General features: G+C 37.4%; 1 protein-coding gene across 1 annotated transcript in view; it reads right to left on the bottom strand.

Annotated features, from left to right (window-relative positions):
- SMC3 (structural maintenance of chromosomes 3) overlaps window positions 1-24476 on the bottom strand; it is a 37773-nt gene extending 13297 nt beyond the window's left edge. The window contains exons 1-15 of the mRNA XM_025918152.2: window positions 24320-24476; window positions 23246-23321; window positions 16943-16981; window positions 15251-15318; window positions 13307-13378; window positions 12852-12931; window positions 12505-12583; window positions 9283-9400; window positions 7523-7698; window positions 6799-6879; window positions 6158-6322; window positions 5136-5257; window positions 3911-4124; window positions 643-746; window positions 235-334 (exon numbers count right to left, since the gene is read on the bottom strand). Coding sequence (XP_025773937.1) covers window positions 235-334; window positions 643-746; window positions 3911-4124; window positions 5136-5257; window positions 6158-6322; window positions 6799-6879; window positions 7523-7698; window positions 9283-9400; window positions 12505-12583; window positions 12852-12931; window positions 13307-13378; window positions 15251-15318; window positions 16943-16981; window positions 23246-23321; window positions 24320-24334 — 1509 coding nt within the window. The 5' untranslated portion in view covers window positions 24335-24476. The remainder of the gene's footprint in view (window positions 1-234; window positions 335-642; window positions 747-3910; window positions 4125-5135; window positions 5258-6157; window positions 6323-6798; window positions 6880-7522; window positions 7699-9282; window positions 9401-12504; window positions 12584-12851; window positions 12932-13306; window positions 13379-15250; window positions 15319-16942; window positions 16982-23245; window positions 23322-24319) is intronic.
- Window positions 24477-25857: the final 1381 nt, after the last annotated feature.

Raw genomic sequence — 25857 nt, 5'->3', positions numbered from 1 at the left:
TCTATGATACTAATATTAAAAATAGGCTCTTCATCTAAACATCAAAAGTGCTAGAATTAATAGTATGGGTGGTAGTAAGGCTGCTTAAACAAGACCCATCATTTCAAATTTATAGGACAAGTGATTTGCACTCTTATTTACTACCTGGAACCAATGACTTACAGCTTGAAAACTAATATTCTTGTGTAATAACTGGCTCATTGTAAAGTGAAGTAATGAAAAGAACCTGCCCACCTTTCCTGTTGCTGCTCTAAGAAGTTGCTGTTTCTTTTCAAGATCTTCTCTTTTAGCAGCAAGCGCTTGCTGTTCTGCATTCTCCTCTCTCCACAAATAACTGATCAATAAAAATTAGACTATCTTTAATTATAAAAGCATTAAGAATAGGCACCAACAGTATATAATTGAGGATAAAATACTGAAAAAAAAATCAAACTTGAATAGTTCATTTATAACTTTTTTTTAGATTTTAAGTAATCTCTATACCCAACATGGGGCTTGAACTCACAACCCCGAGATTGAGTCACATGCTCCACCGACTGAACCAGCCAAGGGCTGCTAGTTCATTTATGACTTAACGACCATTTAACACCCAGTAACTTGCATTACTCAAAAAAATTAAGGCATATTTTAGTCTATACTAACTTTCTTTCACTTTGTAATTCATCTTTCTTATTTTTTACTTCATAGTATTTTCTGTCCAGTTCTTCTACTCGAGCTTTGACTTCATTAAGATCCTGATCCAGTTTCTATGGAAATAAAAATAATTCAAATTTAAAAACCAATTTCATGCAAACTAATCCACAGCGACAGCAAGATCAGTTATTGTTGCTAGGGGATAACACAGGAGAGAGGAATGGGAGACATTTTGGGGTGATGAACAGGCTTGTTATCTTAATTGTCATGATGATTTCATAGATGTAAACACATATCAAAACTTATCAAGTGGTACATTTTGAACACATGCAATTTATTGTATGCCAACTGTACCTTAATGAAGTTGTTAAAAAATCCAACTCTATTTTTTTTAAAATGTGTTTAGACAAGTGCACATCAAGAGAAAACATAAACCACAGAATGAATTACTCTATAAAATACTGCTAAAATAAAATTAACTTGCTCACTAATGATCTAAACCTTTCTACTTGCATAGTATACACCGCAGAATTTCAGAAGAAAAAATACATTCACAAATTCTCAAAATACCGCAGTCAATACTTTTCACACCACTCCCTCTACACATATACAATAGAACACAAGAGTTAGGATTATACTAAGAAGCAAAAAGTTATTCTACATAATGCAATCAGCACTATAATATTATCTCTATCCAGTATAAAGGTCAGACTTCATCAGTGGAAGGAGTGGCTGAAATACTGGAAAATAATGAAGTTCAAGCTTGAGAAAGAATGAATAAAAACTGAAAAATCTTCGCTCATCACCAGGCTGTTTCAAAAAGGCATTTGTTGAGGTTGTTTCCATGAACTCAAGAATAATACATTTTCTTCATTCCAAGAAAGGACATGTAGCTATCACAGCTAAAAACTATACTAATCAATTTCCAAATAACTAACTACTGGGATCAACTTGTGCTTTCCATTCCCTCCATAAAGTATCCTGACACTGGAATTTTGAGCCTAGGAGATATTTTCTATTACCCCTGATCACTTTTCTACCAGTTATTTGAAGTTTGTTTATTTATTTTGAGATAATGTGCATGTAAGCAGGGGAGGGGCAGAGACAGAGAGGAAGAGAGAGAATCCCAGGCAGGCTCTGTACTCTCAGCACAGAGCCCGAAGTGGGGCTCAATCTCACAAATCCATGAATCCAGAGATCATGAGCTGAAATCAAGAGTCGGACGCTCAACCTATTGAGCCTCCAGGGGCCCCACTACCAGTAATTTATGATTACAGAACCAGTTCTGTTTGCTCCCACTATGTTTTCATTTTGTTGTTTATGCTGTGATTACATTAAATATTAAACTGAGGATATGAAGACAAAGGAAAGAGCTGTTTCTTTAAAAACCTGATTCAGTTTTGGATATACTTAAAGATGACTCCCTAAAAACTGAATTAAATGGGGAAATTAACTCTAAAAGACCAGGGTAAATAACTATATAACACATAAATACATGTATTAACGTGTAATATAGTAAAATACATAGCAGAAATATAGCAGAAATAAGACTAGGGAACTGATCCACATTAAAAAAGAGAACAGTGGGGCGCCTGGGTGGCGCAGTCGGTTAAGCATCCGACTTCAGCCAGGTCACGATCTCGCGGTCTGTGAGTTCGAGCCCCGCATCAGGCTCTGGGCTGATGGCTCAGAGCCTGGAGCCTGTTTCCGATTCTGTGTCTCCCTCTCTCTCTGCCCCTCCCCCGTTCATGCTCTGTCTCTCTCTGTCCCAAAAATAAATAAACGTTGAAAAAAAAAAAATTAAAAAAAAAAAAAAAAAAAAAAAAAACAGAAACATGACATCTAAATGTAATGTATGATCCTAGACTTAACCCTGAATTCTGTTCTCATCCAACTTTAAGGAGAACTATATTTACATGTGTGGCTCATAACAAAAAAGTCCCTGGCAACTCCAATCACTACTCATACTCAAACATTGTGGACTCTACATCAAAAGACTGGTACGTACTCTGGTGGGGTGTGTTGATAATGGAAGAAGCTACTCATGTGTGGGGCAGAAGGTACATGGTAAATCTCTGTACCTTCCTCTCAGTTTTGCTGTGAACCCAAAAATGCTCTAAGAAAGTAGTCTTAAAAAAAGAAAGATTGGAAAAAAAAAAGATTAGTACATGAGCATACATTTGCCTGTTTAAACAAAATACTTAAGATATATATAAATATACATATGTTTACATGTGCATAAATATGTGTATTACTCATAAAATATAAATATACATATGTATTAAAATTTTACGGATTTATGGCTTTTCTGAAAAATCAAAAACCAACTGGGTGCAGATCTCATGGGTAAGAGGGTTCTTCTGTGTATGTACATATATACCTACCTCACCCTACACTTACTTGTCCTAAACACTCCCTTCTCATCACTTCTATCACCCTCAAGTTATCTATATATAGCCACACATAACACTTACCTAAGCGTTTTCCCCCTTTCTCATTTTGAATGTCAGATCTTTTTTACTCTAGAAATGGTTTTATCTTCTACTTCAATTTTTAAGGAAATACTAAGTAAATATGTAAATAATGTTTAATTCATTTAGAAAATGTTGTAAAATCACCATTGCTTTAACAAAAAATATATTCTGTAGTAATTTTTAAATTGAAAGAGAACTGTGAAAGAATATAAAAATGGAAAAAAAATATAAATAAGTTATTCTAAAGTTGCATTTTAGACTTACCATGTTAAAATTAAGGGTAGTTCAGGTACATTCTACCAATTCATAAAAATATATTTTAAAATACACTCAACCTACATGAATACTCACAGATATGGAAAAAAAACTTCCTTGAAAAGGAAAATTACCATATAAATATTAATTTATATGTATAAATATTGTTATATGTATAAATGTTAAAAAGTGCTGGTCTCTTTTTTTTTAATGTTTATTTTTGAGATAGAGACAATGCGAGAGGGGGAGGGCAGAGAGACAGGGACACACTATCGGGGCAGATTCCAGGCTCTGAGCTGTCAGCACAGAGCTGCATGTGGGGCTTGAACTCAGGAGCTGAGAGATTATGCCCTGAGCCAAAGTCAGATGCTCAACCAACTGAGCCACCCAGGAGCCCCTGTGCTGGTCTTTTCTAAGTAAGGACCTGTGTCTTGTATATTTTAAGAATAGCAACGTAAACTGTTTGAAAATAAAACTTAACTAGATGAAACTTGTACACGTTTAGGTCTTCTGAAAGATTGTCACAAAGCAGCTATAAAAGTTCTTACATTGTATTGCTCCAGGTTTTTCTCTTTATTTGCCTCAGTGTCTTCCAGATCCTTATGGATAGCAGCAATCTGTCTTTTCTTGTCATTAATAGCCTGATCTAACGACTTGAGTTCCTTTTTAATCCATTTATCCCTTTCTTCTTTTGATGTAAACTGGCTTCCTCGACCTTGCTTTGCATAAAGATCTGTTCTTTCCTGGGTAGCTTGGGCCAATCTATACAAGACAGAAGAAAAGAATGATTAAAAAGAAAAATAGGAAATAAGCAAGTTTAACTGCAATCGAAATGTCAAGAATACATGGAGACAATAACCATTTTTTTAAATTCTATAAAAAAAATATAAAAAGGAACTGGTATCTAATAGAGCTCCTCGAACTAGTACTATATAATATACATTTTATTTTGAAAAGTCACAGTTAAAGGTGAAATAGCCCATATCCTAAGGATTTCAGGCAATGTATTTACTCCAGGTCTGAGTTAGTCACTAAATCTAGAGACAGTTCTAATAGCCTATCTCAGGAATTTTAAAAAATGCTCCAACTATATGTAACTATATAAACACTTCCAACTCCTTGCAATAAGACACTATCCAAGGTTAAGAGGCAAGGGAAAAAAAAGGTTAAAAGGCAAGAGAAAGACAAAACATTTAAAACAAGTAAAATACAAATGTCTAGATTACATACAATCCTACCAAATGGCAGGAGGGTGTGGGGATCAGAAAGAAATGGGCAAAAGAAATAAATAATTCAACAAAATATAGATGGCATAAAAACATACTAATGCCCTAAACCATGAAATGAGCAAAAGCTGGCATGTCCAACCTACAGCTAGATATGAAAATGTCTAGCTACTAAAACAACAGTGAAAAAAGGAAATAGGATGAAACATAGAATAAGATGTTGAGTGGGTAGAAAAACAAAAACAAAAACAAACATCATTCATGTTTTAAAAAGCCCAACAATATCTCACTATGTTGTCTCAGGTGAGTTAACTTCTCAGAGCCTCAAGTTTGTCAAACCTACAGCGATCTCCTAAAGTTTCTGAATAGAAAACAAATGTATGCAATATGTATACAATAACGCTTGGCCCACAATAGTTTTTTAATATAGCCTATTACTTTGAAACGGAATTTAACTTTTGCCCTCACTGTCTTAACTCATAGCTATTTAGGTTTTATAGAGGAACTATGTAGAAAGTTAGAAATGTTGGTGAAAGAAATCCCATACCGAGCAATTCCTCGCTCTTCTTTTTCTTTCACACTGTTGAATTTAGGTTCTGTTTCTGCCAGTTCTTTCTGCTTTTCTTCTATTTTTTCAAGCAGCTTCTGCCTCTCTTTTAATAAGCGTTTCTGTAAATAAAGGAGAAGTACAAATGTAATTTTTAATTAAAAAAATTGTTAAGGTTTATTTTTGAGAGAGAGAGCGAGCGAGCAAGCAAGTGGAGGAGGGGCAGAGAGAGAGGGAGACACAGAATCCAAAGCAGGTTCCAGGCTCTGAGCTGTCAGCACAGAGCCCAACATGGGCGCGAACTCACAAACCGCGAGATCATGACCTGAGCCCAAGTCAGATGCTTAACCAACTGAGCCACCTAGGCACCCCAGTAAAAATGCAATCTTAAATTTTTAAAGATTTTGTGCTTAAGTCTAGCATAAAATATTTTCTCGTGAAAAGAAATCATGAGAAAACTGATCCTTCAACACAAAACTAATATTTATTTGCCTATTTATTTAAAGATTTTATTAAGTAATCTCCATACCCAACATGGGGCTAGAACTCATAACCCTGAGATCAAGAGTTGCAGGCTCCACCAACTGAGCCAGACTGGCCTCCCACAAAGCTAATTTTTTTTTTTTTTTTTTTAAGTTTATTTTTGAGACAGAGAGAGACAGAGCATGAACGGGGGAGGGTCAGAGAGAGAGGGAGACACAGAATCGGAAGCAGGCTCCAGGCTCTGAGCCATCAGCCCAGAGCCCGACGCAGGGCTCGAACCCATGGACCGCGAAATCGTGACCTGAGCCGAAGTCGGACGCTTAACCGACTGAGCCACCCAGGCGCCCCCCCACAAAGCTAATTTTTAAATGAAAGAAACAAGAAGACAGTACAGAGTTGCCACTTGAGTAGAAATTATTTTAATGTGCCAGATCTTTTACAAAAATTCAAGCATACATCCTTGTCACAGAAAGAATGGTCTTCTGTAATTCCTATTCAACTGAATGTTTATGTCTTTCATTTTTACTATTTTAACTCACCCTTTGTTCACTATTGCCAGCCAATTCATCTTGTAAGTCCTTGGCTTTAAGCTCCAACTTAGTCCTCTGCTTAATTTGTTCTTGTCTTTCAGCGCTGAGCTGCTCCTTTTCTTCTTTCATAGCTGAAATTTTTGTTTTCAGCTCTCTAACTTGACGTTCAATATCCTAATCAAAAAGTATCAAATAGAAGTGAGTCAGACAATTGAAAGTACAACAGCAGAGTTTGGACACCATTAGTTCTATCCCTTCTTTTTCTTTCAATTACACTTTCAGTACTATTCTGTCTTTCCAATACTCAATCTCAATGACATTCACTTCAAGTTACCATTTCATAATTTGTTAATTTTGTTTAATGTTTAGAGAGACAGAACTTGAGCGGGGGAGGGGCAGAGAGAGAGGGAGAGACAGAATCTGAAGCAGGCTCCAGGCTGTCAGCACAGAACTTGATGTGGAGCTCAAACTCATGAGCCATGAGATCATGACCTGAGCTGAAGTTAGATGCTTAACCAACTGAGCCACCCACGTACCCCTTTAACTTTTTGTTTTTGTTTTTTTTTAAACCATTCCATAATTCTGGTACAAACGGGGGTTTATTGTGGTCGAAAAATATAAGCTAACCTAAGCCTTGTTTATAATCTTACCTCCATTTTATCTCTCGCATCCTGCTGGGCATCTCTTAATTGTCTGGATTTTTCCCCACTAGTCTCTCGCTTAGCAGAAAGCTGGGGGAAGAAAAAAAAGCTATAATTTCTAACTCATTTTATATTTGTTTCATACTTCACAACATAATAGTAAAATTTTAAAATATCTTCTAAAATAAAATCATTCACTTAAAGAATTTTTATAAAACAATTTTTAGTGGTTTTAAGTAAAAAGTCCTTTAAGAATTACCTAAAGCAATTTCTGGACAAAATATCAGCAATACTATTTACAAAATACATTTTAAAAAGCAAACAAAAAAATTCGTGAGGCTTTTTCTTTTTATTATCAAGTAAATCCTACCCACAACATGGGGCTCGAACTCACAACATGAACTCCAAGATCAGGAGTCCCATGCTCCCCACTGACTGAGCCAGCTAGGCACCCCTTCTTCATGAAGCTTTTAAAGGTGGCTGCCCTCATTTTGGTTTGTCTTGCATCACCACCTGATTATATTTCAGATGCAACTACAGCAAGGACCACAGAGACCTAGGCATTTTCCTTGGAATAATTAAAAGAACAAATTCACTGACCAATGAATTTATTAAGATTTAAAAATTTTTAAGTTCCTATTTAAAAACCATTGAAAAGTATAAATATAGCATGAGCTTAACTTACTCATTCAAATAAAATCACTCATGAATTTAAGTCACAAAAGTATTTTACCTCATCAAGTTTAGCACGAGTCTCATTAAGTTCCTGATTGTAAATGGTATATTCCAGGGCTCGTCTCATTTTATCCCACTTCTGATATTGAGCCAGTTCTTCCTTTTCTTCTTCTAAGGTATGTAATCTCTCTTCAATGTATTTTAACAACTCATTGATTTTTTCGCGTTTGCCCTCTTAAAAAATGAGAGAGGAGTGAAGAAGTTGAATGAAATTTTGATGTAATATCTTCTCAAATATACCATGAGTTAAAATTAACCTTAAGAACTATAGCACTATTTGAAAGTATGTGGTAACCAAATCTAAAACTAAAATGACACGATGCTTCATTATGAAAAGCATCAGAGAACAGTTACACATGGTGACACTTTAAAACTTTTTATTTTAGTTGACATACAATGTTATATTAATTTCAAGTGCACAATAGTGATTTCATAATTTTATACATTACACAATGCTCACCGTGATAAGTCTAGTTACCATCTGTCACCATACAACATTATTACAATATCATGGACTATATTCCCTATACTATACTTTTCATCTCTGTGACTTATTTTATAACTGGAAGTTTTTCCTCCTAATCCCTTTCATCTGTTTCACCCATCTTCCCCCTGCACCACCACCTTGGCAACCACCAGTTTGTTCTCTATATTTATGAGTCTGTTTCTATTTTGTTTGCTGTTTTTTTTAGATCCTGTATATATGTGAAATCATGTGGTATATGCCTTTCTGTCCGACTCATTTCACTCAGCATGATACCCTCTAAGTTCATCCATGTTGTCACAAATGGTAAGATCTCATTTTTTTAAAAATGGAGTAATATTCCCTTGTATGCATATACCACATCTTTAAACATTCATCTGATGGACACTTATGCTGCTTCCGCATCTTGGCTACTGTAAATAATGCTGCAATACATTATTGTAATACACTAATACATTACACTACTGTAAATAATGCTGCACATACATACGGGGGCATTTATCTTTCCAAATTAGTGTTTACTAATTCTTACAATACATGTAGTAAGGCCTCTGTTTTAACATCCTTTAAAGGCAACTGTGCCTTCCCACAACATTACAAAATTAAAAACCATAACATCATTGGTGTCACTGATTCTCAACTTTTACTATAATAGCATTATCCACAGGTGCCGTATATTGAACACCTACTATATTCCAATCATGGTACTACTTTGCTCCTCTATTTATCACCATAAACTATGAAAAAGAATTTTACAGATGGAGAAGCTTTAGATCAGAGAGATCAAGTCTAAAGTCACATCGTCAGTTAATTATTAGTCAGATTTTGAACTCAGGACTATCTATGGAATGACAAACCATAGCAATTGAAAAGCAAAGTAGGGTTTCCATCATAATGTACTAAGGAAAATTCTTAAAGTTTTCCATTTACTTGCTCCTGAACAACTTAAAACCTAATGCCAGCTGATACTTCCAGAAATGCTTTTTGAGGTTTGCATCCAAATCTGTTATCCTCACTAACAATGAGGATGTTAGAGGCACAAAACAGTTGACCTATAAAGGCATCATTATCTAACAGTAATTCTTTATTTAAAGAGAGAAATCACTGGAAATCTCAAACCTTAAAATGACTCAAACTAATTTTCTCTCCATTCAATACACAGGCAAACTATCAAACAGTATACTCTTGAGAACAGACTGAACTCCCCTCAACCATCACAGCACAATGAATATGTAATTCACAACACAAATAAGGCAGAATCACATTCATTTTACCTGTTTCTTTCATTAAAGATATGCTTTCTTCTTTTCGTTCATCATACACTCTAGTACCAGCTACTTCTCTCAATAGTTTTAGTCTCTGAGAATCTGGTGCTGTGGCCATCTGGTTGATCTAAAAATTTTAGAAAAATAATTATTACGTAGCTATAGACTGTTCTTTAAGAACTCTACTTTGAAAGAGTACTCACATGCTAGGTTTTAAGTAGAGCATAACTTCAATAATACAATTCGTACAGTGCATTTACTTACAGACCTCTATCTCATTTAAATAAAATTTATTAAATAAAAATCCAAATAGGATTGATACATTCATAAGTCTAATTTACGAATAAGACTCTCTAAATTAAAAATGAAGGAAAAACGTGGCTCCTGGGTGGCTCAGTCAGTTAAGCATCCGATTCTTGATTTTGGCTCAGGTTCTGACCTCGCAGTTTTGTGGGTTTGAGCCCCACATTGGGCTCTGAGTGCTAGCTTCCTGAAGCCTGTTTGGGATTCTCCCTCTCTCCTTCTCTCTCTGCCCCTCCCCTACTCGTGCTGCCTCTCTCAAAATAAACTTTGTAAAAACAAAACAACAAAAACAAAAACGAAGGAAGAACATTACATCACCATTTTTCCTCAGTCAATATGATAAAATATAAAAGATGAACTCCAGGGGTGCCCAGATGGCTCAGTTGGTTAGGCATCCAACTTTGGCTTAGGTCACGATTTCAAGGTTTGCGAGTTCGAGCCCTGCATCGGGCTCTCTCTGCTGTCAGCACAGAGCTCGCTTCCAATCCTCTGTTCCCCTCTCCTCCTGACCCTACTTCGCTTGCATGCATTCTCTCAAAAATAAATAAACATTAAAAAAAAAAAAAAAAGATGAACTCTGTTCTAAAAGAACAGTATTTTTACAAGGGGAAACTATCACTCTACATTTTTAAAAAGTTATGATACTATTAAAAGTATAGCAAAAATGGTATGCTTTATTATTATTACTATTTAAAAAAATTTTTTAATGTTTATTTATTTTTAAGAGACAGAAACAGAGCATGAGCTAGGGGAGGGGCAGAGAGAGAGGGAGAGAGAATCTGAAGCAGGCTCCAGGCTCTGAGCTGCCAGCACAGAGCCCATTGTGGGGCTCAAACCCACAAACTGTGAGTTCATGACCTGAGCTGAAGTCACATGCTTAACTGACTGAGCCACCGAGGTGCCCCATTATTACTATTATTTTTTAAGTAAGCTCTATGCCCCCAAGATCAGGAGTTGAATGGTCTACCAACTGAGCCAGATGAGTGCCCCCAAAATGATATCCTTTAAATATAGATAGGTAAAAATAACTGTCTATCACAGGTAGTAACTAACATTAAATAAAACAAGCAAAAGCATTTTAAAAATCTTATTTAAAAATATATGGTGGGGCACCTGGGTGGCTTAGTCAGTTGAGCATCCAACTTCAGCTGAGGTCATGATCTCTCAGTTTATGAGTTCGAGCCCCACATCGGACTCACTGCTGTCAGCACAGAGCCTGCTTTGGATCCTCTGTCCCCTTCTCTCAGACCCTGCCCTGCTTATGCTCTCTTTCTCTCTCTCAAAAACAAACAAACATCAAAAAAAATTTTTAAATATACGGCAAAAAAACACAGAGTGGTACAAACTAAGTGCCATGCAACTTTAAACAACAAGCGTGAGTTTAACATATTCATAAAAATAAAGTTAGCCACTAAATGCAAAAATGCTGTCATGGCATTAAAAAAGTGAAGTTACTCTAACACTTGCACATAGACAGAAATCAACTCTGGGAAAAATGTGGTCTATCAAAAGTATAGACATCAAAGAATCTCCTTTCAGATCCTTATCACTGGTTACCCCAATTATGCATGTTCATTCAAGTTGCTCACTTCAAAAATATTTAATAAATGTTTACAACATATATGCCACTCTGCTGGGCACTGGGAAAAGAGCAATGAACAAAACAAAGTCTTGCCTTCATGGAACTTACATTCTAATGGAAGAAGAAATAAGTATACCAATACAGTATAATTATTATGAAAAAAATCAAATTAGAAAAAAGTGAAGTGTCTTCACTGGGGTGAAGGCAACATTCTTTTAGATGAAGTAACTTACGGATGGCTTAATATGAAATGACATGAATAGAAACTGAAAGTATAGGGGCCTATGCTGTATGTTTGCAGGGAAGACTCAGATTAATTAGTCTTTCATAATCAGCCTCTTTAAATTTTTTATTTTTGGAGTAGAGACAGAATGTGAGCGGGCGAGGGGAAGAGACAGAAGGAGACACAGAATCCAAAGCAGGCTCCAGGCGCTGAGCTGTCAGCACAGAGCCCAATGCGAGGCTTGAACCCATGAGCTATGAGATCTTGACCTGAGCCGCAGTCAGACACTTAACCTACTGCGCCACCCAGTCACCCCGTAATCAGCCTCCTTTTAAAAAAATTCCTTGCTTCTAAAGATGGTCTTCAAAAACTTGCTCTGCATTTCCCAAATGTGAAACACCATACGTACTCTTCCTACTCAGTTCGGAATGCTAAGTTTTCGACACATATATAAAAATGTCTCCAATATGAAATAAGTGGACATTTAAAAAGAACTTTCCCCTAGTCCAAAAAAACACTACAGCAAACTATGTGAACAATGCAGGGTATGTTCTAAGAAAAAGAAGTTATCTTAGATAAAATTTAAAGTATATGAGGAAACAATAATCAGCTGAAGTATGCAACTACTAAAAACTATAAAGAATATAATCTCTACAAGCAAAAACAATATACAGCATTATGGTAGATTTCTGGCAATGTAAGCTTTCCACCATTTTAACTCTGTGATATATTAAATAACAGAGTATTACTTTTAGGAAGTAATTTTTTTCAAATGCTATTTTTAAAGAATTTCTACAATATTCTTAAATATTTCCATGTGACTTTCACAAACCAAAATGTCTTCCAGTATAGGACACCTTATTAAGTGATACAGGTCACAACGAAAACAACATCCACTAACTGCTGAAAAAATTGAATCCCATTACACAGTGGATCTACTTTGTAATTTTATGGCCACATAAAAGGTAATACTAATATCTATACAAAATAAATCAATGAAAACAAGAGACAGTAAGGTCCATTTTTGCTTCAACTTAACCACTAGAATCTATAAGCAAATTCATCATTCAAGTGAATATACTCAGAAAACATTCTATAAAAAAAGGACATACAATATTTTTACCTTTCCTTGTTTTACAATATAATAAGGATTGCTTCGAGAAAAACCAGCACTTTCAAGGAGATTCATCACATCATTTTTCCTGTTAATAAACATTGAAAATATTTTTTCAGATTAATCGCCCAATAATAAGCAAAAAAACGAAGGGTAACTGCTGGGTTAAGGAACATGAGGGAGTATAGAATAGTCATGAAACCATTTATTCTACTGGCCTCAGAGAATCTTGATTCTTCTGTTAATGCTCTAAATTTTGGTTTGTTGACCACGAGGCATATATAACCCATATAGGAGTTAAGTAAAATACTTTTACTCTTTCATAAAGAAATTATAAATGTAAAGAAATTGCTTACGTGACCATTTTCTTGTCTAAGAAATACTGATCCTTTTTGGCACCAATAACTCTTCGAAGTGAAACTTCTTCTTTATCAATCTAAGAAAGAATGTAAAAGCCTGAAGTTAATTTCATAGTAAAAATGGAAAACTTTTCAGTTAATAAGGTCATTCTAGAGTCTGTAACCATAACACTTATTTTGAAATTTCAATTCTCACTAAAGATTTGCTATGAATATCAATTCTTATGACAAAGATATTTTTTCACAACAACTTATACACCCTATTTGCTAAAATGTTCATTATAATTTTAGGACAAAATGAATATGTAAACCATATAGCTATTTTAACATAAACTAAATTATAAGAATTGTATTTAATACAGTTATGAATGTTTCAAAGGTTGGGAAAAAAATCAGCTGCATCAATAAAATTCTCAAAATTGTGACTAGAAAAAAAAAAAGCCATTACTCACTGGCAACCGGTTGTCCGAATTATCAAAAATAATCTCCACGAAAGCAGAAATAACACGAGGACCAGTACCCTCCTAAAACATGTAAAAAATAAAATTGTCATTTAAGTGGTATTTTCATATTCTTTTTTTTATTTTTTCTTTAAACACCTTTAAAGTTTAGTGCATGGCAATAAGCCTAATTCAATGGAAAAAAATTTCTATTGGGCTAGTATATATCCTAGAGCAAAGACACTGGATGAGGATAACAATACTTGTCAACCAAATGGTTTTAGATTCTGACTAAAAAAATGAAAACTATCCAAGAGATATCAAAGTCAGATGTACTTAGGTCTTGTTCTGAAAACCACTTTATTAGAACATAAGACCCCATGCCCACCTAATTCTACTTATTTGCTGATATCAACAACACTTTGAGGCTTTTCTCTTACAGACTCACTTAATGCTGGAAAGGAACCCTAACAAATCATATAATTACTGGAACTCGGCTTTTTTTAATTTTTAAGTTTATTTATTTATTGTTGAGAGAGACAAAAAGCGCAGGTGTACAAGAGAGCAGGGGAGGGGCAGAGAGGAGAGAGAATCCCAAGTAGACTCCACACTGCCAGCGTGGAGCCCAACAGAGGGCTCGATCTCACAAACCAAAGATCATGACCTAAGCTGAAATCCAAGGTTGGATGCTTACCGACTCAGCCACCCAGCTGCCCTGGCTTTTAAAACTAATTATTTATTTTTATTTACTTGTTTAAATTTGCTATATCCTATATAATTTTAAATCTGCTATGAAAACACACACAGTTAATATATGTCACATATACACCAATTTATGATGCTGCCACTCCTTTACCAAGTTCAGATAATTTCCAGATTCTAGAAACTGTTACTACACAGTGATTCAATATAATAAAGAATGATACCTAAAGAAGTTATTCTTTCAATGCCTATCTTAGAAACGTAAAAAAAAATTTTTTCTATAGGCAACCAGTTGATAATGGTAAGAAAACAAACAAAATAAACCACCTTCCTAAGTGTGAGAGACTCTGTTAAGATATACTAAGGAATCTTACTTTCTCATTTTAAAACTATGTCATATTCAAACTGACAATAAATTTGTTATTTTGTTATAGCCTTTTATCATTTTTTATCCTAAAATTTCTTTAGTTCATTATTCATAATGATCCAATGAAAAATTCCAATAATTTTCATTACTATAAATACACTTATCTTTCATATTGGGAAATGATGTGACCACTTGAGTTACAAATATGGATAAAATTATAACATGTTATGCTGTTTAGTTTATAATGGTTCCTTCTCTATGCTCCCAATTAACTTCTGGTTCTGAGTCTCAAAGTTCCTAATTCCCAATTTCAAACTCTTTTCTCTTCAGCAAGCCTGTTTCCAGAGCATCACCAGACCATACTCTTAATAAAGAATTTGTATTTATGGGGTGCCTGGGTGGCTCAGTCAGTTGAGTGTCCAACATCAGCTCAGGTCATGATCTCATGGTTTTTGGGTCCGAGCCCTGCGCTGGGCTCTGCGCTGACAGCTCAGAGCCTGGAACCTGCTTCAGATTTTGTGTCTCCCTCTTTCTCTGCCCCTCCCCTGCTCATGCTCTCTCTCTCTCAAAAATAAACACTAAAAAATTTTTTTAAAAAGAATTTCTATTTATATAGAAGACACACCCATTTATAGGAAAGTCCTACAATTTTATTACCATTTACATAAAAATTAGGCCTTTATCTTGCATTAATATAGTAGGCTAAATTCCATAGTAGAATTAACACACTTAAGAGAGACTGTACCATGTTTACTAAGAGAGATTATATCATGTTTACAAAAGATCTGAAACTTGAACAAGTGATTTTATTTAACAGAATTAACAATATAGTTTTAAAAATACATAATGTCAACATGTATTGACAATCTCAAAGCAATCTCACTCACATGCAACAAAGCCAATCGCTGTTCCGGACGAAGATGACTGAACTCATCACTAAGAACAAACTGAATTGCTAAAAATACAAAAACATTAAATATTAGTATAGTCTCAAAGAAGCTTTATGCCTTAATTTATAACTTCCCATACCTCTATCAGGTAATGAACAAGGCAGATAAAACAGATTATCTATTTCATATATGCAAAAAATTGCTTGTATTTTAGACTAATCAGCTTAGAAATGACAAGAAAAATACTAAGAAGTTTGCACTGAAACATTTAAGGGAAGAAAAAGAGAACACTGAGGTAACAAAAAGAGGTAAGCAGAACTAAAATCTACCTCTTGATCTAAGTATACACTGAGTGATTAATACTTTGCTTTTATCCACTAGAAGTAAATAATATACATCAAAATATTTATTAACAAAATAGGACATATTCTTACCATATCCTTAGCAGGATAGTTTTGTCAAAAGAAATTAAACTAAGTGGGAAACACAGGGAAACAGTTCAGATTCCCACATTCTAATGCACTGTTTGCACTGCTCTTATCTTCTGTAAGAAGTCACTGCTGCTTCCATATAAAGTACCTAACTGGACCACCCTGCCCTAGAAATGAAACTCTACTCAGCTGTCCTGTTACCAGTTCACCCAAGAGACCTTTGACATTCCAAGAGTTGAGTACGCATGTATGAATGTGTATGTTGAGGGGAGAGTGGTTATCTTTCATAATCACATAATCACCTTAGGGGAACAGATTCAAACTGCCTTTATCCGCCTGGAGATTATGAAATACTTCTACTCCAATCCCACTCACTTATCATCACCAAATTACAACCACTGAAGGGCTATAGATTAGTGAGCACAGAGGGATAGAACCTTTGCTCCTGCTAAGCCCCACCCCCGTTCCCTCAAGCACTACTCAAACAAGAGGTTCAAAATTTTTTCAATCTACTTCTTGTATAGTTCAAACCTGTTCAGATGTTTTCTCTCTCCAAAGGATTTGTTAACAGAGGCATTATACTTAAATATATTTTATCTTTAGAATTTTCAAAGCTATTTACTATCTTCAAACTGACAATAATCTTTGTTGAGTCTCTAATTTTTTACACCCCTCTATCTTTCATAAAAATGATTTAGAAAACATTTTTTTAAAAGAGGAAACAGAGGGATGCCTGGCTGGCTCAGTCAGTAGAGCATGCAGTTCTTGATCTTGGTTGGGATTATGAGTTCAAGCCCCATGTTGGGTGAAAGGCTTATTTACTTACATACATACATACATAATGAAACAAGAAGATGAGTCATTTTCCAAAACAATATTAACTATGTTGTTGCATTTACACTTGTATAAATACGCATCTGCAACATTTACATACAGCATTCAAGTTTAAAAAGCACTTCCATTATTATTATCTCATGATTCCCATAACCCATCAAAGTAGACAGGTCAAGTACACTTTTAAATTGCAAAGAGTACCCTGAAAGATTGTTTTGCCCAACCTCTCAGCTACTTAATCACTAGGTATAGAGTAGAACTCAGATCATTATACTCTACACTCCCTACACTAAACTGCAACCCTGTACGAAAAAGTATTTCTTGAGTTTCATACAGACATAATCTCAGAAAACCAATCTTTAAAATAAACTACGCGAAGATACCCAGGTCTTAATATATTTAGAATTGAAAAAACAACACTTACCGTAAAAAAAGTTACTTTTTCCAGATCCATTTCTGCCCACTATAAAATTTCAAAAAGTACATGTTACTTTCTATAAAAACCAATAAAATTAAAACTTTACCGTAAGTATTAAAAAATTTATATTCAATTTTCTAACTTAACATCTTAATATCTGAAATTAAATACAAAGAACAGTGAACAAAAGAAATCCATAAACAAAACAGCTTTAATCACCAAATGAATGCAATTTTTGTAGAGACTTCAGGTATTTTTTTTTCTTAAATTTACTTCATTGTTTATTCTTTTGCTTTTTCCTAACAAATAATATTTGGAATAACTAATATGTTACTAGGTTTTCATAATTTACAATCATTACTATGGACACGCAATTTTTTTTTTAATTTTTAATGTTCGTTTATTTTTGAGACAGAGACAGACACGAGCAGGGGAGGGGCAGAGAGAGAAGGAGACAGAATTCAACGCAGGTTCCAGGCTCTGAGCTGTCAGCACAGAGCCCGACAAGGGGCTTGAACTCACTGACTGAGATCATGACCCGAGCCAAAGTTGGACACTCAACCAACTGAGCCACCCTCCCACTACTTGTACATGCTCTCTCAAAAGAAGTAAATCAAACAACAACAAAAAAAGTAGACATCATTCACTTCCAGATATGATATACTCAGAAGGACACATCATTTATGTAGTATTTTTTAAAAACAATGTTAAAAAAGACAAAGAAAGGCTATGGAAATGATCCAGATTAAAGAGACTAAATAGATATGACCACCAAAAGCAATACCTGACCCTAAATTAGGCCCTGTACTGGAGGAAAAAATACTATAAAGAAAATTTGGGGGTCAATCAGTACAACTGGAAAATAAACAGCAGATTATCGTATTAATGTCAAATTTACGGAAATTTACAAACTCTACCGTGATTATGTAAGAGAATATCCCTATTCTTAGAAAGCATACATTGAAGTCAACGGTAAAGGACAAAGACCTACATAACTTATTCTAAGAAAAAAAGTGTGAGAGTGGGTACAAATGATAAAGCAAAAGAGGAAAAAGTTAACAGGTAGATTTGGGTAAAGGAGATCAGCGTATTCTCTGTACTGTTCCTATTTATACAACTTTTCTGTAAATTTGAAATTATCTCTAAATAAAAGTTTAAAAAGAGAATTTAGCATTCAAAGAATTACATATAGTTAAAACCGTAATCTATTCATAAATAACTTAAAACTTTAAATTTCCCTTTAATTACTCCTACCCATCAGTGGAATACTGTAAAGCAATTTCAAGGATGTTGACTAATAAGGAAAGAGATTCAAGACTTATTCTTAAAAAAAAATTTTTTTTAAACGTTTATTTATTTTTGAGAGAGAGAGAGACAGAGCATGAACGGGGGAGGGTCAGAGAGAGAGAGAGGGAGACGCAGAATCCGAAACAGGCTCCAGGCTCTGAGCCATCAGCACAGAGCCTGACGCGGGGCTTGAACTCACGAACCGCGAGATCATGACCTGAGCCGAAGTCGGACACTTAACCGACTGAGCCACCCAGGCGCCCCAAGACTTATTCTTAAGTAGAAAAAAACAGATTATCAAAAGATTATACTACAAGCCCACTTTTATTTTATTTTAAAAGGCTTATTGTGGGGCGCCTGGGTAGCTCAGCTAGTTGAGTGTCCAACTTCAGCTCAGGTCAGGATCATCCTCATGGTTCAATTTGGGGATTCCAGCCACCGGGCTCTCTGCTGTCAGCACAGAGCCCACTTCACATCCTCGGTCTCCCTCTCTCTCTGCCCCTCCCTGTTCTTGTGTGCACTCTCTCAAAAATAAATAAAACATTTAAAAAATTAAATAGGGGCGCCTGGCTGGCTCAGTTGGTTAAGTGTCTGACTTTGGCTCAGGTCGTGACCTCACTGTTCTTGACCTCTAGCTCTGCGTTGGGCTCTTGTGCTGAGAGCTCAGAGCCTGGAGCCTGCTTTGGATTCTGTGTCTCCCTCTCTCTCTGTCCCTCCTCCACGCATGCTCTGTCTCTCAAAAATAATAAATGAAAAATATTTTAAAAATTAAAAAAATAAATAATTAAAAATTAAATTAAAATGCTTAGGGGGAGCCTGGGTGGCTCAGTCCGTTAAGCGCCTGACTCTTGATTTTGGCTCAGGTCATGATCTTACTGTTCATGGGAATAAGCCCCACGTTGGGCTCTGTGCTGACAGCTCAGGGACTGCTTGGGATTTTCTCTTCCTCCCTGCCCCTCCCTCACTTGTGGTTTCTCTCAAAATAAACTTAAAAAAAAAAAAAAAAGGCTTATTTATGTAGATGTACATACACAAAGACTGGAGGCATATGGGGGTAGATACAGTTTATATGTGCCCCAGAATCACCTGCCCCAACCCAAGCCTTAACTGCCTGTCAATGGAGAGATTCAGTATTCCATCACCTTTAGGTTGTTTCAGCCTACCCTGGGTGTGCACTCAGGTCAGACCTGTGAAAATCCAAAAGACACTATATAGTTCCCTGACTACTTTAGGGGGTTAGTCCCCAGAGTAACACAATCCAAAAGCATGGAGGAATTAATTAATGCCCTGTGTAGTAAACTCTGACCAATCAGAGAACAGGAACTAGCAGACAAAGCCGTCTCCATTCCTTTCCAATCTGATCTTTCCCAGGCGTGGTGGGTTCACAAAGACTGTCTGGAAGTTATCCAATATGACCACAAACCAGCTGAACCTTCTTTATAAAGCTATGACCAACTTTCCGTTTTACTCTTGCCCTCAGACTGAACCTTCCCATTAAAGTCTCATTAGTTGCTGAGTGGGCCTTGGATTCTGTTTTCTAGGAAACCAAGGCTAATACAAGTATAGGTTGTTAATATTAAGAATGGCTACTGCTGGGCAGGATTACAGTTTAGTTTTTTCCTTTCAGCTTTTAAACTCTTCCATAACGTTCTACAATTAACATATTTCTTTTGTTAAAAAGCTAGAGACAAAGTAACCTTAAAAAGGTGTATGTTTGGTAATTCAAACATCATTCAACTGTTCAAGCAAGAGATTAAAACACTGAAGATCACCAGAAGATATAGTTGCCTTCAAATCTTTGTTTAAGGTCAAATCACTAAATAATCAAAGTACTATGCTTTCACAGGATATTTTTAATGTCAATCTCAGTCTACACTACTTTGGGTCTTTCCTGTCTTTAAAACATGTTTAAGCAGTGGGGTGCCTGGGTGGCCTACTTGGTTAAGTGTCCAACTCCTGAGTTCAGCTCAGGGTATGATCTCACAGTTCCTGAGATAGAGCTCTGAGTCAGGCTCTGCATTGACAGTGAGGAGCCTGCTTGGGATCTTCCCTCCCGTCTCTCTGCCCCTCCCCTGCTCATGTGGGTATTCTCCCTCTCTCTCACTCAAAAAATAATAAATTTTTTAAAAAAGCTTAAAAACCTTAAAAAAAATGTTTAAGCATAAAATCATATTAGGTTTGTTAAAACAAAAGAAAACACACTTAGACAATTTACTCTGTAACTGTTACTGTTAACAATACTAATGTAAACAAAGTAGTAAAACAGTGGTCTCTTCATAGCTAAAACAAAAATACTTGATAGATTCTACAAACAATCTAATCATCATAATAAAAGTCATCATTTTACAGCTCATAAAATTATACCATTGATCTAATTAAGATATTCATCTAGTTTAACCTGTAATATAAATCTAGCAATTATATTTTAATAGAATATATAATTTTTAAATAATTGATATCTAGTAATTATTCATTTTTTTCCATTTCCAAAGATTTTCTGATTGATGAAAATCAGAAGGCACTTGTAATCAAAATATAAATAAAATACCAGAACAATCAGGCTATCCTTGTGGCACTTTAAATTAACTATTCAACAGGTACAGCGGAGGGTAAAAAGTGGTTTTTTTAATAAGTTTATCTTGCACATGCGCATGGGGGTGGGAGGGACAGAGAGAGAGGGAGAGAGGATCCCAAACAGGTTCTGCACCATTAGCTCACAGCCCGATGCGGGGCTTGAAACCTCCAACCATGAGATCAAGACATGATCCAAAACCAAGGGTCAGATGTTTAACTGACTGAGCCACCTAGGCACCCCCAAAGTGTTTTCTTTATTCCCAACTACAAGGCTGCAACTAATGTACTGAGGTCAGATTTTGCTTTTGCCTCAATTTTTATTATTTTTTTAATATGAAATTTATTGTCAAATTGGTTTCCATACAACACCCAGTGCTCATCCCAACAGGTGCCCTCCTCAATACCCATCACCCACCCCCCATCAACCCTCAGTTTGTTCTCAGTTTTTAAGAGTCTCTTAAAAACTCCTCCTTTTTTTTTTCCTTCCCCTCCCCCATGGTCTTCTGTTAAGTTTCTCAGGATCCACCTAAGAGTGAAAACATATGGTATCTGTCTTTCTCTGTATGGCTTATTTCACTCAGCATAACACTCTCCAGTTCTACCCACGTTGCTACAAAAGGCCATATTTTATTCTTTCTCATGGCCACGTAGTATTCCATTGTGTATATAAACCACAATTTTTTATCCATTCATCAGTTGATGGACATTTAGGCTCTTTCCATAATTTGGCTATTGTTGAAAGTGCTGCTATAAACATTGGGGTACAAGTGCCCCTATGCATCAGTACTCCTGTATCCCTTGGGTAAATTCCTAGCAGTGCTATTGCTGGGTGGTAGGGTAGATGTATTTCTAATTTTTTGAGGAACCTCCACACTGTTTTCCAGAGCGGCTACACCAGTTTGCATTCCCATGCCTCAATTTTTAAATTTTATTTCAAAGTATAGTTGACACTTTTGCTCTCAATTTTTAAAATTTATTATTTATTTCAAAATAAAGTAGATTCTCTGGGAACATCAGCATTTAGTGTTTGCCTATTACTGATCTCTATATAAATCTCACCTTATCCCATGCCACAGAATGAACTGTGTCACTCTCTCATTCATATGTTGAAGCCCTAACCCCAAATGTTATGGTATTTGGGGGGGGGGGGGAGCTTTGGGTTGTAATCAGGATTAATGAGATTGTGAGGGTGGGGCCTTCATAATGGAATTTGTGCTCTAATGAAGAAGAGGGAGAGAGAATCAAACAGTCACACGAGCCTGATGACAAAGATGGTGACTTTCAGGGGATGCCTGGGTGGCTCAGTCAGTTGAGCGTCTGACTTTGGCTCAGGTGATGATCTCACTTGTCACGGGTTCGAGCCCCACCTCAGGCTCTGAGCTATCAGCAAAGAGCCCGAAGCCTGCTCTGGATTCTGTGTCTCCCTCTCTCTCTGCTCTTCCCCCACTCATACTCTGTGTCTCTGTCTCAAAAATAAACATTAAAATATTAAAAACAAACAAACAAAAAAGATGGCGACTTCCAGAATGTGACTATGCTGGCAGCCTGATCGTGGATTTGAGCTACCAGAGCAGTGAGAAGATAAATTCCTGCTCTTTAAGCTACCCAATCTGTATTTTATGGTGGACTTAGCAGTCTAATATACCAATATACCCCTCAAGGAAGACAATGTATAGCTTAAGTCTATTTATAGCACATTGTTTCATCTAGCCTTTAAAAATTCAGCAGAATGTCAGAAAACACTTTTGCTGGCTGTATCAGCAAAAAATGGACACTATCAACTGAAGAGTCTTTAGACTAAATACTGTACCGCAGGACAATAATCGTTTCAGTCCTTTATCCTCATACATATACTTTCTCATTTAATTTTCCCAACAGCCCCTATAAGATAGGTATCATTAGCTCTTCATTATAAATCAGAAAACTAAAGCCCCTCAAGAAGTCAAGTTTGAAAAAGAGTATGTGTCAGAACTGGGACGTGAAACCCATTCTGTTATGCTCCAAAGTTTATGCTCTGCCCACCAAGCTGCATGGTCTGACCTTAAATATTAGGAAAGAAAAAACCCAAGAACAATCAAATTTGTGAATAAAGAATGGTCATCTCTGAAATTAGACCACAGTGGGCGTTTTAACCAGGAAATGACATATCAAGAAGAGTATAGCTCAAATGCTAACTTTAGTGTCACTCACTATAAACGTAAAGCTATTAAAAGACACTTTCACACCTACCAGGCTACCCAAATGAGTAACTTGTGCAAACGTTTTAAATATATAAAGTAAGCAATTCATCAGTGCAGACTAAAAAAAAACAGAAGTTATTTCATATAGAAGAAACATGTATAAATTCATAGAATATTCAAAGCCAATTCCCATCTCAAGCCTAAATATAGACCGAATTTAAATGGCTCTATAAATATAAATCTGATCTTGGAAACCATGAACACTTACCAATAACATTATGCTTTGAACTGAAGGGATCTACAATTGTTTGATCTCTGTAACTCCGAAAACCCTGGATGATAACCTAATAAATAAAAGATACTTTTCAGAGAACACACACTACCAGAAGAAACTCCTAAACATTCTTCCTTGGCACTTCTCTCTCTGGTTTCTCATTTAACGCAAGATAGAGAACTTTCCATTTCATAGAAGAAAAATTCATTTTGGAAAGTGGCGATTAAAAAATCTTCTAAAACGTCCGCGTTTATCGGTAGCCAGGGCCAGTGTTGTAAGTCACCTGTTAAAGAACTCTCAAGAGCAAGTACATTGTGTAAGTAAGGTTCGCTGGAACGCTGAACATCCCCGAGCTACAGCGAAAAAGTGTGTCAAGCAGGCCGGTCGGCCCCAAGCTTTCCTGACTCCAGGAGCAGTGGGCGCTTCTCTCGGACACGCCGACCGGCCAGAAGGAGCAGACGTTCCAAGAAAGGGGTGCTGAGAGTCCAACACATCCAACAGAGAAACTTTTCCAAGAGTGCGGATGGGTTCATCTTTGGGGTGGACTCTTGCGCGGGAAGACCATTTTGACAGAAGTAAACAAGTGAACGAGGCGGCGCTATATACTCTGCAAGGAGGAGGGTCCCTTTCCCGTCTCCTGTAATTCGGGGACAAAGACCCCGGGCTAAGCTGACACCCCAACCTGAGCCCCCCCAGGGATGCCCCCGGGCCCGGGGGACCACCTTTCCACACACCCCGCGCAAAGGGCCCGCGCGGGGCTGGCCCCGGCAGGACGACACAGCTTGCCCGCCCCGCCGCTGCCGCCCCCAGGCCGCCCCCGACCCACTGGGAAGGCCCGGTCCCTCCAAACCTCTCGGAGATGCTACTCCCGCGGACGGGCGCCCGGCGGGGGAGGCCCGCGCCGCGGCCCCGCGCTGGCGGGGCGGGGCCTCTCCCCTCCCCCGCAGCCCGCGTCTTGGGTCCACCCTGCCGGGAGGCGGGAGGCCACGGGTCGAGCCGAGACACCCCCGCCAGACGGAGCTGTCCTCACAGGCCCGCGAGGGAGTGGGCGAGACGCACAGGCCTCACCTGTTTTATGTACATGATTCCGCGCCCCTCGCCGGGGAGAAGGCCTCCCCACCGAGAAGCGACAGCGCTGCCGTGGGGTCCAATGAGGCGCCTACGAGACCCCTCCCCCAAAGCGCCGCTCGCTCCCGTCCAGCCAAACAAAATGGCGGCGCCCGCGGAGGCGGAGTCCGCGCCTTGAACGGAACCATACTCGCGGTCCCCGCAGAGCGTAGGGGGAGCCGGGGTCCCGTCTTCTCTTTACTTTTGGCAAAAGAAGCCTTCTAAGGCTCTATTGAGTGGATTTCATTTGATTGTTGAATTTTCAGCTGAACATTTCCGGAGAATCAGTCTGAAGCTTCACTCGAAAAAGCCTTGATCGTGAGATTTGCGCAGAGTCCCTCCCAGCGCGGAGCCAATGGTTGTGCCCACATGGGGGGAAAGGTTCGGCGCCAAAGCCAAGTGTTAGAGTCGGGGGGCCAATAGCGGAGCTTGCCGGTGGCCACGTGGTCTCGGGCTGTTTAAAAGTGGGCACTCCCGTGCTGCCGCAAGGGTCCCGAATTGGTGTATAGGATTCGGCTGTCCGAATCCCGGCTGCTCTATTATTCTCCGTCGCCTTGGGAACTTGTGTAAATTTAGAGTGGCTCCTCTTAGCTCTTGACTGGACACTCGTAGGACAGCCCATAAGGAACTTGGCGCAAAGTTTGTTTTAATAATGTGATCATTAATAATCCTGGAGCACTTACTATGCCATTTGCTGTAAATCTAGGCTGACTTGAACAATTGCAACAAAAAGGTTTAGTTAAAATTAAAAGCTCTTTTTTTTAAAAAAACAGTCTGAAAGAGGTGCTAGTAGCCCCCTAGATGATTCTAATCTAATCAATTTTAGGGGAAAAATATTTGTTCGAAATTGGTAATTAAAATTACCTGCCATTTAAGTCGGTAGGTCCTTGCTTCCCCTCCTGCTGCCGCGAGCTCTTCCAGCCCTAATTATTTCTAGATTGAACTTTTTAATAGTCTGCTAACTTCATCCTTGTCAGTACCCCTTGGTGCTGGCAGAGTGAAATCCTTTCCAACTCTTGGTGTAAACAAACAAAAAATCCCAAAACTTTTAAAAAACTTTTTTCTTTTTAATGTTTACTTATTTTTGAGAGAGCGAGGCAGAGTGGGGGGGGGGGGGGGGGTGGAGCAGAGCGAAGGAAACACAGAATCGAAGCAGGCTCCAGGCTCTGAGCTGTCAGCACAGAGCCCAATGCAGGGCTCGAAATCACTGACCATGAGATCGTGACCTGAGCCAAGGTCAGACGCTTAACCGGCGGAGCCACCTAGGCGCCCCCAAAAAACCCCAAACTCTTAAACATTTCTCTGGGATTAGTGTCTCTACTCTGGATTTCTAGCTGTGGGCTTATAGGCATAATAATATTGAACGTTTGAAGCCTCTACTTCCTATTCTATAAAATGAGGATAATAAAAATCACTTCATGTTTAGAATTAAAAACAGGATGCATAAAATCTATTTGCCCAAATTATAGAGATGGATGCCCCTTAGGCTAAAAGAAAAT

The sequence above is a fragment of the Puma concolor genome, chromosome D2, assembly GCF_028749965.1.
Source record: "Puma concolor isolate L17-30 chromosome D2, mPumCon1.1.hap2, whole genome shotgun sequence".
Taxonomy (NCBI): Eukaryota; Metazoa; Chordata; class Mammalia; order Carnivora; family Felidae; genus Puma; species Puma concolor.
This window is presented reverse-complemented; position numbering and strand designations above follow the sequence as displayed.